This window comes from Canis lupus, chromosome 7 (assembly GCF_003254725.2).
Source record: "Canis lupus dingo isolate Sandy chromosome 7, ASM325472v2, whole genome shotgun sequence".
Taxonomy (NCBI): domain Eukaryota; kingdom Metazoa; phylum Chordata; class Mammalia; order Carnivora; family Canidae; genus Canis; species Canis lupus.
Window position 1 is genome coordinate 76,457,896 of NC_064249.1, and position 16,099 is coordinate 76,473,994.

Consider the following 16,099-nt stretch of genomic DNA (forward strand, 5'->3'; position numbering starts at 1 on the left):
ACCATACATTATACAAGCCTAACAGTAGAGCATCATACAGATAAGCCAATATTTCACACTTGTTTTAGGAAGATTATTTTTCTAAACGTGCAAGAGCAGTGGAGCCTGGTGCCACCCTTGACATTCTCCTGACTCATGGACACTCTGATGTCTTGCATCTGAACCTTCAGAAACATCTCAAGTCAAGTCAAGTTAGAGACTGCACCAGTCTCTGAGAATCAACTAAACATCATTTGAAAGGGAAATGAACAATAATGGAGAGCAGCCAAATTGGACTGACCATTATTTTAAAGGCTTATATCTTAAAGGCTTATTTTGAAAAAAATCAATTAATTGTATACCAAAAAACCAAGTCTGTATTAAAACACATAGACACACAAACACATCCTGATACTATCTAATCAGTTTGTCTCTAGTTATAGAGATTATTACTGACCTGAACCATCCATTTTCTCTTATAAGAAACAGCTGAGTTTAGCCCTTCTAACTGACACACCCCGTGTTCCCCCTAGAAATAAAGAATTCAGGGAGTGATAAAAAAGCAACATTCTGAAGGCACACAGCCCTTCCTTTTGCTCCAAAATTTCCTGAAAGATTCAGGACCCATATAATACCTTCTGATGGACTGAGATGAAAATAAAATGTTTGTCTTTGTTATCAAACTATTAAAAGGCTGAGCAGGGCTGGTGTGGCTTTGGAATCCACAGCATTACTTTCCCATCCTCCATTCCTGTTCCTCCCTCCTCTCAGAACTTTTCCTGAGATTGAACTCTGCTCTGAGCACTGGGCCACGTCCAGGGTGGGAATCCACCCTGGCACCCCAGAGGTTTGCACTCACCCGGAGGAAATAAACCAAGTTATATCTAACAGTTTATAAAATAAGAATATAAAATCCTAGGAATATTGAGGAGGGAAAAGGATTATGTCTAATTACTGGGATCTGGAATGCCCAAATCCAGTTATTCCAGAAGCAAACATGATGGAAAAAAAGGACAAATGTCTTGGGGAAAAAAGCCGAAAAAAAAAAAAAAAAAGAACAGTCCCTGTTAGACGTTAGTTTTTGCCCATTCTGGCACATAGTAGGTACTGAATAAATAAGCAGGCCCATGGATAAAAACTCATCCTTCTCTGCAGTCACAGCAAGGATACATCACTGAAGACAGATGTGTGGTTCTGCCCTGGCCCTGCCACATCTTCTAACAGTTTGGGAGAGAAGCAGCTCTTTGCAGATAATCCTGGCCCAGGGCTGACCGCTTTACAGTTTGTTGCTTTAGTTTTATACTTCGGAGTGCTTTGTACAAGCCTCCATGTTAATTAATCCATGCTGAACCAATTAACTTGATAAGCACATAAGTATTACTATTTGTACAACCTCAAGCTACTATGCTAACTTAAGATTTGCTGCAACAGAGAACATGACAGATGTGACCCTTTCCCTCACTGAGCTTATAATTTAGTGAGGGAGATAGAAAGGGAGAGGTAGGACAGAGCACAGGATGAGGGTGTGGGGCAGGAAGTGCCAAGGCCCGCAGGGGTCTGAATTTTGTTCTCATTTAATTAGAATCCATGAGGTGTTTTACCTAAGGAAGTGACTTAATATGATCTACAATTTTTCAAAGATAATCCAGATGCTGTGTGTGCTATCAGTGGAATAGGGCAAGAATGGAAGCTGGATGTGGGAAGGTCCAGTTGTAGGTTATTTTGAGGTCTAGATGAGAGAGGGGATGAGGACTGTGGCAGTAGAGATAGGAAAGTGAACAGATGTTAGACAACATGTCAAGGTAGCACCCATAGGACCTGTTGATGGTCATGGATAAGGGGTCCAAGTGGTTATAGCAACTGAGTGAACCGTTATCTGATTAACTTGAGTGGGCAGTCAGCAGAAAGGCTGGGTAGAAGGAAGGGTGAGAGATCTAGCTCCTGCCCTCAAACACACCACCAATACTTTGAAAGAAACATGGGGAATTAAATGACATTGAGTTGGTGACAACACCATCTCAGGAGTATTTGCAGTTGAAGGATGGGCAGCAGGACTGCCCTCAAAGAAGTAAGGCAGATTCAGACTCCCTGCAACAGGAGCAGGTGACAGAGGTGGGCACAGAGTTTCCTCCCATCCCACATGTGCCTGACCATGCCACCCTCACTGAAGGGACACTGGGCTCTGCAATCTCTCCAAACAAGTTTCCCTTGTGGGCAATTTGGTGTTACTTGCAATTCAAATGCACAAGATTGCCTGTCGAATATTCCAAGGACAGAAAAAAAAAAAAACATAGATCTAGACATATTGTTAAGGGTAAATGTCTACTTTGGAGCTTTGATTTTCTTAAAAAAATAAAGCAGAGAATAGGCATGCACTGTTAAATGTTGTTAAATGGATGAACGAATGGGAGAGAAATGAAGGTGTATTTAATTTGGAATAGTTTTAGTCTAATAACTTAAAAATATTTGAATTGCCTTCCTGATTGCTTATTCTTTCCTTTGTTTTTACTATCAGGCACATTTTCAAGTCCCGTCCATGCAAAGTTCACTCGATTACCTGTCCAATAATATAACGCCCCTGCCTTTCTATGTGATAAAGTAGGTATGCTCTTCAGGTGTGTTTTTCTCAGAGGAGAGGATGAGAGAGACTGCATACTCTCACCTTGTGTCCAGGTAACTGAAAGATAGTGGTGGATACATTTAGCCATGGATCTAAAGCTAACTTGTCCCTATGATACTCATACCGAAGCTCATACTGTAATACTGAGCTTTTCTGAAGCTTTTTAAAAAAGATTTATTATTATTATTTATTTATTCATAGAGACACACACAAGAGAGAGGCAGAGACACAGGCAGAGGGAGAAGCAGGCTCCATGCAGGGAGCCCGACGTGGGACTCGATCGTGGGTCTCCAGGATCACACCCCGGGCTGCAGGCGGCGCTAAACTGCTGTGCCACGGGGGCTGCCCCTGAAGCTTTTTGAAGACAACAGGACAATGATTTCCTCCAATTAAAAACTTTCTTCTTATTTAAGCTAATGGCATCTAAAATCACCACAGTGAAAGGTTCCCCTAAACTGTCAATGTGTTTAACCCAGAGAAGACGGACCAAGTGTGCTGCATTTGGGGGGGCACCTGACAGTAAGTTCTTGCCTGGTTCCTGAGAGTGACCTTGACAGGCAGCAAAAGCCATGAAGCACAAGGCTTGTAGGGCAACTGGGCACTTGCCCAGCTTCTTACTGTATTGCATGCTGCCATGTTTCAGATGATCATGTCTGTGTGCTTGAAAAGACAGGATCTAGAAAACTTAAAACAGGTGATTTTGGACTAAATCTCAAGGGAGACGCTAAATGCCTTATTAGAAGGGGACAGTAGAAAGATCGAATTCTATCATCCTTTGTTTTATTGCTCTTCCAAAAAAGAATAGTGGGGTGCCTGGGAGGCTCGGTCAGTTAAGCATCTGCCTTTGGCTCAGGTCATGACCCCAGGGTCCTGGGATCGAGTCCGCATTTGGTTCCCTGCTCAGCAGAGTGTCTGCTTCTCCCACTGCCCTTCACCTTTGCTGGTAAACTCTCTCTCATTCTCTGTCTCTCAAATAAATAAATAAAATATTTTTAAAAAAAGAACAGCAGGGATCCCTGGGTGGCGCAGCGGTTTAGCGCCTGCCTTTGGCCCAGGGCGCGATCCTGGAGACCGGGGATCGAATCCCACGTCGGGCTCCCGGTGCATGGAGCCTGCTTCTCCCTCTGCCTGTATCTCTGCCTCTCTCTCTCTCTCTCTCTTTCTGTGTGACTATCATAAATAAATTTTAAAAAATTTAAAAAAAAAGAAAAAAAAAGATGAAATATTAAAAAAAAAAAAAAAAGAACAGCAACTTGAACCTCAAAGCTGAGACTTGAGGTATAGCCCCGTTGGTGATTTTATGTGCCAGAATGCAGATGCTGTAGAAGCCTAATGGACATTAGGTATTATGAAGAAAGGTACAGGTTTTGAGGCTCAATATGAATTTCCAAATAATGTTGGCAGGATCCAAATGTTGCACCCATGAGTTTTTAAAAGATGGTGGATGCTTATACTGAAATATTCTTTTTATGCTTCATACTTAGACTATTTAAGCTGACCAAGTCATGACTAAAGTTCCTATTTGAATAAACATTTCATTTATCATAAATTTGAATTAATAACATATTAGAATACTATTCGCTTCCCAAAAAAAGTAAAGCCTGAAATCTGAATAAATAGCTAGAAAGAGCTAGTAGTACAGAAACATACAATATAACAGCAGTTTGGTGAAATCCCAAAGTGCTTCATTGCAGACGTAACCCTTTCCTACATAATTCAATTTTCATAACATAACTCATTTTTTTAAGATTTAAGATTAGGGATCTTTCTCCCAGTTTATGATTTGTAGATCTGCTTCTGAATTGTAATGAACAGGTAAACAAGACCACAGATGTGTCAGTTCAAGATTCTCCTACCCGCTGACTTCCCCTGGGGCTTTTCGAGGGGAATCCTGGGATCTGCAATCTCCTTTAAAACAGCAAATTTGAGCCTCATTATCAAGTTGAGGAATATTAGGAAAGACTCCATCTTCTCCAGGGATTAGTTACTAGTTTAAAACAACGCTGGATTTGAAAAGAAATTCTCCCAGGCACCAATGGATTAATCTTGCCATTTCTCCATTGAGATAAATGAAAGAAGAAACAATGCCAGCAAATACTATTCTTTCAAAGGATCCTCAAAACCAAACATTCTACAGTGCAAATGTCAAGATTTATAAAAGGGAGAAAATATGTTGGGGCCTTCCAAAACAAAATAAATTCTCCTACTTATTTTGGCCATGGCTTCTATTCTTTTCAGACTCAAGCCAGATTGTTCACAAGTAAGAAATATTTCCTTGTGGACTCATCTCAAAAGATTCACACACCAGCCTGCTCCTTCAGGGCCACCTGGTGGGCTGGAATGAACTAGGTGAATGGAAATTAATATCTAAATGAGGCCAAAACAAATTTAAATGAGAAGAAATTCAACTGCATAATAATGATATTTAGTATTTTCAAAACCCCAAATAATTAATATTTAGAATGTCTATAATCTTTGATAGATTTGTTGTATAGACTTGTTGAATTATATCCTTGTTTTATTGTTTTGTTTTTGATAACAATACAAGGCAATTTGCTGCTTATCTGTGAGGCACATAGTTCATTTGCCATAACTGAGAACTGTCTTCCTTGATCTCCTTGTCATTACCACTCTCAAAGTAAGTTCTTTCAATTAACTTCAGTTCTTCAGGTTAAAATTCTTGCCAAAACCTCTGAATAACAACATCTGGTACTTGTGTCTTATGTCAAATGTACAGAGTAAGTCTTTTTAGTATTTTTTTCGTTATAAATTTCATCTTTCAATTACCAAATCAATTACTTTTCACATCAGTGTTGCTGAAACTCACATAAGGAAGTACAGTCACTAGAATAGAGAGCAGGGTTCAGAACCAGATCTGGGGACCGTGATGAGCTGTCTAACTGACCTAGTGAGATCTAACATGTTTTCTGATCCGCCTGAAACTCTTTCTACTAAAACACACAGCTAAAAATTAACACACATTTTCCTCATTATTTTTATCTTTTTCCAAGTCTTACATTTTTCCAAAAGTATATCTATTTTTTTCTCTGGAATGCTTTAAAAGAACTTCATCAAAACATGCTACCACGAGTCCACTCTGAAGAGCAAGGTGCACAGACCAGAAAGCTTTCCTTCAGGGAGGAACTGCTTTTTTCTCCTAAAATTACCAGGTGTTACTTTTTCTCAAATTATTTTGTGATAACTAAGGTATCTGGACAATGGGCTATAATATAAATTTAAAAGGTTAACCATCTGAGATAATATTAGATGAGAGTGAAAAGAACACCAGGTCAGGATGAATGTCTCATGAAGGGCAGCTCTCATGCTCCTTGAACCGGTTTCTCATGACCAAGGTGTGGATGAGGATGCCTACTCATCAGAACTATACCAGGGCTCTGTGCAAGGTAACTGTTAACACTGAGGCCAACCACCCCAAAGCTTAAGTGCTATGCACATTTCACTTTTACACAACTTATTGTAAGGGTTAAATCCCTCAGGAATCAAAGAAGGAGGATAGATGCATGAAGTCAGATTTACCGATTCTTCATTTTCAAACTCTGAGTTATATTGTGCTGTTTCTTCTGTCACTGGTTTCTGAACAATGTTTCTGCAGACGAGCCAGATGGTCAGACTGGCAATGAACATCCCGATATCAGGCACGAACACTCTGATCCCGTTGCCAGCATCAGCTCCCTTTAAGCTACGGAGGGAAAGAAAAGGAGGGGGAGGAAATTTAGTCATTTTTCTATTTCTATGGTTGAACTATCTTAAAGTATGCCCATATCTCCTTAATGAGTTTAAAAAAAAAACACACAATACTTGGGATGCTTGGGTGGTTCAGGGGTTGAGCATCTGTCTTTGGCTTAGGGAGTGATCCTGGGGTCCCAGGATCGAGTCCTGCATCAGGCTCCCTGCATGGAGCCTGCTTCTCCCTCTGCTTGTGTCTCTGCCTCTCTCTCTCCGTCTCTCATGAATAAATAAATAAAATCTTAAAAAAATAAAAAAGCAATACTCAATTTCTGCCTAGAAGGTACAAGAAAGCTTTTCATCAACCTCTGAGTCTTATGTAATCTACTAAGATTCAGGAAGGTACCAGGGTTTCACTGGAGTTTCAGAAGTACTATAAAGAATCCTAAGCCAATTGTCACTTCTAAAACATGCTAATGAACCACATTTGTTATTAAATAAGCCACATGTGCAGTCCAGACACAGCTGTCAGCAATCTAGCTGAAGCAGTTAAAAACTAGACACATACTAACAGCCTAGAAATATTTTACCTTACATGTAAATCAAAGCTGGAGGGAAAACAGAAAAAATGTTATAGCAATCCTTGAATGTAAGACCTCTCCATTATTTTGAATACGTAGTTGATTTTGTTTTCCATACTGTTCCAAAAAAGGCAGATCTAGTACATTTCTTCTTTTAATCTTGGAGAATGGACAGTGAACTTAGAATTGGAATATTTGGGTTCAAATGTAAGCCCCAACACTGACGAGCAGCATTCTACTGGGGGGCTTCCCATGGCCATACATTCCTCCTCTGTGACAAAGAGATACTACTCCTTGTCTTTATCTCATTTGAGTCAAATGAAAGTGACTCAACGTTTATTAGAGATAAAGCTTGTTTAGGGACTAGGCATGTGTATGATCAAATATATACTGGATTCATTTATATTGTGTATATTATATATTTTGACAAAACATAAAATATAATAAATGGCAAGACCCTTCACTACCTAGAAATAACCATTGTTAACATTTTGGTAAATAAAAGCACTGTTAATAATATCTACCGTTAACTGAGCAATCACTCTGTGTTAACAGCTTGGTACATATTATTTCATCCAACCAACTACCATAAGAGTTAGGCATTGTTCTTTATCCTCCTTATACTTATGAAAAAAAAACCACTAAGGCTACAAACAATAACATTATTTCCCTAAAGTCATACAGATAAAGAGAGAGTAGTATACTCAAGCTCCCTTTAGGCACAAATTTAATGCTCTCAACCACTGCGTTCTCATGTATGTACCTTCATGGCTTTCCTTTCCAAGCTTCCTCTGTGCCTCGACATGCATTTTGAGAGTTTACAATGCTAAGCTCATATATTATATATTGTTTGGAAAATTATTAGTTCATTTAATATACCCCTAATAGCTTTCAACTCACTGATGATTTTTAAACATCACCATGTTCATGATCAGATAGCAGTTAGCTATTTCACTACTGTAGTACATTTAGAATGTTTCCATGTATTTATTACTATAATAATGTGTAAAAGTTAAATATTAATTACTTAAAGAACCTTCTCATCTGCGATATTTCAGGAAAAAAATACTCAGACCAGTGTAATTTGCTTTTTTTTTTTTTTAATGGTCTGGAAGGGAGCATGCCCCACATAAGCTTCATTATTTTATACATGGCTCTAAACCCTTCTGAACAGAGAAACATGAAAGTGGCAAGAGATCTCTTTACCTCCATAAATGAAAACAAATATGATTGCGTCAGAGGTATTAAAAATAGCAAATTCCTTTCATTTGGGGTAAGAGGAAGAGAATTCAATTAGGAAAACTTCAAACTACACTTATAACAATGAGATTTAATGATTGATTTTATCATAGGACAAAGGTAGAAGTTTGCTGTATACTTTTAAGGTGATCAAACAGAGCAAACAAAAATTAATATCACTACAATGAGAAGAAAGAGAGGATCCAGGAGAGAGACCAGAACACAAAGGACAGGCTTCAGTGGATGTTTGTTGTGTGAGGCTAGGGTCAGGAGAGCCACTTGTCCTAATCAGGTGGATTAGGGGAATAGATTATTACACCCCTTTCATGGGAAACAAATGAACTGTGACATTGTACAAAAAAGCACCAACCAAGCAGAGTTGAGAGGAAAAAGATTCTTAAAGGAAAGGTGACAAGGACTCCAGCTGCAGCCTCAGCTACTTCTTGCCCCACAGCACAGAAACTTAGAAAGCCAGAGCAGAGCCATGCCTTTCCCATCTGTGGACTGCATTAAGCTCCCAGTCTGCTAACAGTCACTACGAGACAACAGTCTCAGCTTTGTGTTTCTTGGTCCCAAAAGATACATTTCACAGCATACATATATTATGGGAGTAAATGAATGCTGTTTGCAAAAGCAATCACTCCACTCGCTGTGATAGAATTCAGCTACTGGATCAAGGATTGGGCTGTGACCCCGATTTGCAATGAAATCATTCAGCCACAGAGGTGCTAACCTATTAACTACTACTCTTGGCTTGTTGAGTTAACAAAGCAGAGCATTTATAGAGCTACCATTGCAGAAACAAAGAAACTTTTGAAGAATATAATGAAAAGCATGTACAATGAACACGTCACAGTCTAACTGATATATATCATTTGGGGATCATCTTTATCAATCAAGTTTCCTTCATCATTGTTCACACCAGTGTCTACTAAAGTACAGTAGTTAGAATGCTAGTCCTCAGAAATGCTGTGTATTAAACAAAACAAGGCAAGATAAAAGAAAAAAAGAAGTCTTTGGTCAAATAAGTGTTAGAAAATCACAATGCATATTATTGTAGTAAAGAACCTGGGAGTTCTGTAGTAAAATAAGAAGTTTGAATTTATTTAAGTCTATGTTTCCCAAATTATTTTGACCAAAATTCATTTTTTAAAATTTTTATCTGATGCCTATCACATTTTACTGAGCTAGTGTTCACGGACCAGGTCTTAGGAAATGTTGGGTTAGAGTCTACTTCCTGGTCTACATTTTTTATTTAAATGAATGGATAATTTGGAAACTATCCTAAAGTGCAGTTAATCCCTACAAATTTGATGTTTAATCGTCTCTGATAACTTTTGGAGTCAGTGGCATCTTATTCCATTCTCTCATCTAATCATCCAACTATCCATCCATTGACTCAGCAAGATATTGAAGTTATGAAGCTGGAAGGTAACTAGAAATAATCCAGTTCTTCTCATGTGATAGACTGGAAACCAATAAGGGGGAAAGCAGAAAGTCTCCTCATCTCTCAAACTCACTTTTCACATCCCCACTTGGAAGCTCTTCCATCATCCTTCCTTGACCACTTCCTCCTTTAGAAGCCTGCCATACCTTGCACATACTTGATCATAAAATGCTTAACATTTTATGTCACTCACTTACTTACCATATGAGAGCTTCTTGTCTACTTCCTCTCTCTCTATCCAAGAACTATATATGTATACTCAATTTGCATGTTGTGTGTATACATATATGTATGTTTATGTATGTATATATATGTATATATGCATATATATATGGTACAGTGCACACAGAGTAAAGGCCAGCAGAATAAATGCTATATCTAAATACTTACACTTTACTTTGTATCGCAGTAGTTTGTGCAAAGTACTGCTGAAGAATTAGGTGTTTTAGTTCATTTAGATAATTTCATTCAGGAAAAATAAAATACAAACCCAGACAGGAAGAAATGTTGCTTTGCCTGGGAATAGCTGGAGATCAGGAGTTCATGAGTAGTTTCAGTTACTTGGACACAAAGATGTAATTGTCAAAATTAGAAAATATAAATCACAAAATATATGTGGTTTCATTAAATACATATGTTGGAAAAAACATTTCAAGAACAAGAAATATGAAGTGTATCTAATGAACATTAAATGGTTCAATTTGGCAGAATTTTTTATTGATTTATTTAAAAAATATGTATTAAGCATTTACAACATGCCAAACACTGTCCTGGAAATTGATTGTTGGTTATGAAGGCATGTAAAGGAGATAAAATAAAAAAGATGGGTTAAGTTTGGACTTGGATTTTGGCAAAGAATCCACATAACTAGAATTACTGAAAGATTTGGAGTAAGGGAGGAACATAATCAGCAAGGAAACTGAGAGACTGTAGGTGAGAATGTGATTTGGTTGTAGGAAGTGGGCCATGGAGGCCGTGTTTTCATGGTAAGTGTGAGGTGTAGTGCAGAGGCAATATTTCATGCTAGAAATATTTTATTCCACATATGGGATTTGTGCCTGAGAGAGAAATCATGGCTGAAGGGGCACACTTGAGAGTTTCCTTCCATATCTGTTGACTAAAGTCAAGAGAATAAATTAGATTTGTCTAGGGACAGGGCATTGCATGGAGTAAATCTTCGTATAAGGTTCTCTGAACTAATTATAAGTATACATATAGAGCATTTAACAGTAAATTAAATTTTATTTCAAATAAATTCTACATTTGAAATCATGCTAGCCAGGTTTTGGGTAGGAGTCTTGTATTAATGAATTCATGAGATCAATATATTACATTTCCCTAAAAAATGTTATCCTAGTGTTTCAGGCATATAACAATTATATTTTTCATATATAAAAGCATATGCTAAACTGCTTAAAACATCATGTTCTCTTAAATGGGCAAATCTTTTCTTTCCAATCTTGATCTAGTCACATTGATCTTATTTGTTGAGAGTGGTTATACCTCTTGAAAAGGAATTGAGGAAGCTGGAAATTGAGAATAACCCACATATCCTTCAAGAAGAAAATGAATAGATTAAATTAGTATACCTCCACAAAATAAAATAAATATTATAAATGAATAAAATAGTGCAAAACATGTGTAATGCATCTGAATATGGATATATCATCTCATAAATGTAATGTGGAATGAAGAAGAAGAAGCAAAAGTACAGAATATAGATCACTTAGGGATTCATGAGCAAAGAATGACATGAAAATGACAAACACATGTTTCTGGGTAGGGAAGATGGATACAATAAACTATTATATAGATACCAAAAATAAAATATTGGTAATGTTCAAGTTCATAAACCAGTTGAAAGCCAGTTGTTAGGTACAAAGGTATATCTTTTAGTACTTAATATTTTTTTAAAAAATTGGAATAGTCATGCTACCTAAATTTCCTGTTTGTAACCTAAAAATACGAACTCAATGATCTTAGCTGGAAAAAATAATGACTTTTTTATTGGGATAAAATCGGTCTATAATATTAATTTCAGGTGTACAATATAATAATTTGATATCTGAACACACTACAAAGTGATCACCACAATAAGTCTGATTACCATCCATCACCATACAGTTGATCCCTCCTTGACCCTTTTTGCTCACCCCCATCTCCTTCCCCTCTGATAACTACCAATATATTGTTTCTATAAGTTTTGTTTTCTTTGTTCCTTTGATTTGTTTTTTTAGGTGCCACATAGAGGTGAAATCATACGGCATTTGTCTTTCTCTGTCTGACTTATTTCACTTGGCACACCATCCCCAAGGTCCACTCATTTTGTCACAAATGGCAACATTTCCTTCCTTTTTTAAGGCCAAATAGTATACCATTGTGTGTGTGTGTGTGTGGGGGAGATGGGTGCATCACATCTTCTTTAACATCCACCTATCCATGAATACTATTTCCAAATCTTGACTACTGTAACTAATGCTGCAATGAACATAGGGGTGCATATATCTTTTCATATTACTCTGTTCATTTTCTTTGGATAAATACCCCAAAGTGGAAAGCTAGTTATAGATTACATGATCTTATTTTTAGTTTTTTGAGGAACCTCCATCCTATTTTTTTATAGTGGCTGTACCAATAGTGTAAGAGAGGTTCAGTTTCTCCACATCCTCTTCAACATTCATTTCTTTTTGATAATAGCCGTTCTAACAGGTGTGAGGTGCATATTATTATGGTTTTGATTTGCATTTCCCCAATAATCAGTAATGTTGACTGTATTCGTGTGCCTATTGGCCATCTGTATGGCTTTTTTAAAAAAATGCTTACTTAGATCCTCTGCCCATTTTTAAAAATTGGATTGTTCGATTTTTTGTTAATGAGTTGTTTGAGTTCTTCATATATTTTGGATATCAGCCTTTATCAGACAAATGATTTGTAAGTATTTTATCCTATTTGTTGAATTGGCTTTTCATTTTGTTGATGTTTCCTTTGCTGTGCAGAAGCTTTTAGGTTCCAATTAGTCCCACTTGTTTATTTTTGCTTTTGTTACTTCTGCTTTTGGAGTCAGATCTAAAGATTCAACACTAAGAAGCTTATGGCCTATATTTTTTTTTCTAGGAGTGTTATGGTTTCAGAGGATAATGATCAACTGATGCTCTAATGAACATGATTATATTAGGTATGACTCATTAATCAAATACAATCACCATCCTTCCTGGCAAAGTCCAGAGAACAAGTGAAGCATGTGAGTATTTCCATGGGCAAACCACTTCATTTTTCCAAGTTTCAGTTTTTTCATCTACAAAATGATTTCTTAGGGTCTTCCTGGCTCAAAAATTTCATTTCAACTAGGAAAATCCATGATAAGGGGGCAGTGAATTGCATCAGACTGGGAAAGAAGAAAAATATTGGAGTTTTAGGTATTGCTGAGAAGCAGCATCCAGGTACAAATGCAACCACAGTCCTCTCCAGAAGTTCAAAAAGAATAATTTCATGTATGCAACTCTTTTTGGGAGGTAAGTCCTTTGGTTCAGAGTTAGTAGAAAGGTTAACTTCAAAGGAATTCCAATAAATGCTGAAAATATCAATGAACATTATTTAAATGAATGCAAGCTATTAGTATGGTCTATCTAGTTCTCTGGTGGCCTCTGAAGTTCACACACGAAGAGTCGGACTACTTTTGTTTTTCTTAAGCTTAAGTACTCTGTTTGATTGAGGTCCATCAGTCACTCAGATTTCATAAATCAGTTTAAGAACAGACAAAGTGAATGTATATCTAATAGTAAAACCTTAACGTAAGAGATAAAACCCTGATTTCAACTTAAAAATATGTATGGAGGCTATCTTTTTATTAAATATATGACTTTATAGCAAGTTGCATAAAGAAGTATTAAATTTCACATAAAGGAAGAAAGGTATAGATGAGAAATTCTGGAAAGAAATGTACTATTTATTAAGAATTACTTTCAATATTCAAATCAAGGGATTCCACAGTTGTTGATGCATTGGAGAAGCCTATTAAATAGCTCACTTCTGTGAAGTCAGAAACTTTTCTACCACTAAAATAGCAATTGCATGCCAATTTCTAATTATCTAAAGGTATGAGTTGATGCTGGATTTTCAGTATTTTTTTTTACATTAGTGGCAGGACTGTTTTTATCCTAAAGGTGAAACACTAGAATATCTTAATCCACTTATCTCATTGTGAGAAATTGCTATTTTCCAATTATTGTGTGTGTATTTGGAACACACACACTTCATTCTCAAATGATCATATTGATGGCTTTTCACTTCTGTTATTTATGAGGCAGAGGGACAATTAAGAGAATCCTAAGGTTCTTACTTTGATGAAGGCATTCACAGAAGTGAAGAGGAGGGAAAAGAAAAGGGAAAGGAGACTTCCAAATTTATTCTTATGTACTCAGCCGTTCAGGAATGTGCGGGAGCTTGCTGGTTCCAGCTTTGTGCTCAATGACAATGTTTATTACTAGCTGGAAATTGACCACCGTGGGAGTATTTACGTCATGGAAGCTGGCAAATGCTGCTGATATGGTATTTTTCCCCCCAGAGAGCTGGTTGGAATGGAATATTACTCAGTCATAAAAAGAATGAAATCTTGCCATTTGCAGCAACATGGATGGAGCTAGAGACTATTATGCTAAGTGAAATAAGTCAGTCAGAGAAAGACAAATACCATATGATCTCACTCAAATGTGGAGTTTAAGAAAAAAAAAAAAAAACAAATGATCAAAGGTGGAAAAAAACAGAGGCAAACCAAGAAACAGACTCCTAACTAGAGAGAACAAACTGACGGTTACCAGGGGGGAAGTTGGGGTAGCAGGACAGGTGAAATAGGAGATGGGGATTAAGGAGGGCACTTGCTGTGATGAGCACAGGGTGATGTAGCTAAGTATTGAATCATTAAATTGTACACCTGAAACTAATATTATACCATATGTTAACTAACTGGAATTCAAATAAAAACTTTAAAAAAACCAACTAAAACAAACAAAATACAAAATAAAACAAAACCCCAAAGAAATAACAATAAAATTCACTCCTTTTGCTGTGTGACTCTTTGGGGCAAAATTCTAAAAAATACCCTAAAACTTCATGTCCAAAATCCTCTACCTGATTTCAAGGTTCCCTATCATTAAGCTTATTTCTGGTTCCTCTTAAACCTGTCTTCTTCTAGGGGCCTCACCACCATACGGTAAGGTCATATTCCTTCCAACTTCTGGATTTTTGCTAATGCAGTTTCTATTACTTTGAATTTTCAACCTCATCTTCGGCACTTGTCCCATTCAAAAATAATGTGCGTGCTCTTTCGAGCTTGTGGATAGAAACATTTCTGTAAGTGATCATCCATTCTATCCACTGGTCTCCCTTCCTGTCAACTTCTCTAAGCATTTGAGAGCTTCTCCTGTGCCTCCTTTTTATTGATTTTGTGACCACGACAGGGCCATCACCAAGGAAATGTCCTGGCAAAAGCCTCTCAGACATCCTTTCTTACTGTTTGTCAAAAATAATGATAAAAATGCAGCGACCTCAGAACTGCCTCCAGCTGTCCTCTGTTCTTTACTGGGAAACTATATCTGCCCTGCCTCTTGGATTTGTCCTTTTCTTATTTTCTCTGATCTTGCCGAGCATAGTCTGTCCTCTATCAACAACACTAATTCCTATAGATCACTGTTTGGAGTCTCCACATCATTTATTCATAACAAAAGCGAAAACTCCATCATAACATTCATAAAAACAGAGCTGCAGCACCTGGAGCATATCCTAAAGTGACTTGCCTTCCAAGTTAAAAACAAAGCATGGGTCACACTATCCAGCTGGTGAGCTACCAGGTTCTGGAGGAGATAGGGGTTACAAGAACAACATTAAAAACCATCAGAAATCTCCATCCTTAAACTACACTGGCAGTAGACACAACATGCCAGATCAGGTGTTCCCTCTTGCCTGAATTACTGTGTTGAAAGCCTGGAAAAAATGAACTAAAATTCACTTTGTTAAAAAGAAAGTAAGACATGTGATGGGTGGCTGCAACCAAGTAGCACATTTATCCTCCTCATAAACACTGGCCCTGAAAATAAAGCAAAAAGGCTTTGTGTGTCACTACTGGAAGTGAATGTGGAATAAAGAAAACAGCATGAACTTTGGACTTGAAGACCTTGAATTGAACCCCATCCCTGCTAATTTAATTCAACAAGTATGTATGAGCATGTATCAGGTCACAGGCATTTTGCCAGGTCCTAGGCAGACGGGACTGAGAAAGACACGGCACCTGCCTGCAGCAAGGTCTTTGTATAGTAAGAAGCTGATAGGAGGCAAATGAATTCCTGCAGATGGGTGAACACAACATTATGCATGTGTGGAAGTGTTAGCAAAAGAGAAGGAAGAACTGACTCTGTATGTCAAGGAGGCAATAGGGACTGTTCTCTCAGCTGACCAAGTCTGAGATGGGGTTTGAAGGCTAGCTGAACTAGAAATGGTGTGGCTGGGGAATTACAATAAAATTGACTTTGTTGTGATCCACAAGATGAAAAT

The 16,099-nt window shown here is 37.5% G+C and overlaps 1 protein-coding gene across 2 annotated transcripts in view; it reads right to left on the reverse strand.

Annotated features, from left to right (window-relative positions):
- The window catches only part of PIEZO2 (piezo type mechanosensitive ion channel component 2), a 441,806-nt gene that overhangs the window by 185,275 nt on the left and 240,432 nt on the right, over window positions 1-16,099 (reverse strand). For both annotated transcript variants that reach the window (XM_049112945.1, XM_049112946.1), the window contains exon 5: window positions 6,137-6,299. In XM_049112945.1, coding sequence (XP_048968902.1) covers window positions 6,137-6,299 — 163 coding nt within the window. The remainder of the gene's footprint in view (window positions 1-6,136; window positions 6,300-16,099) is intronic.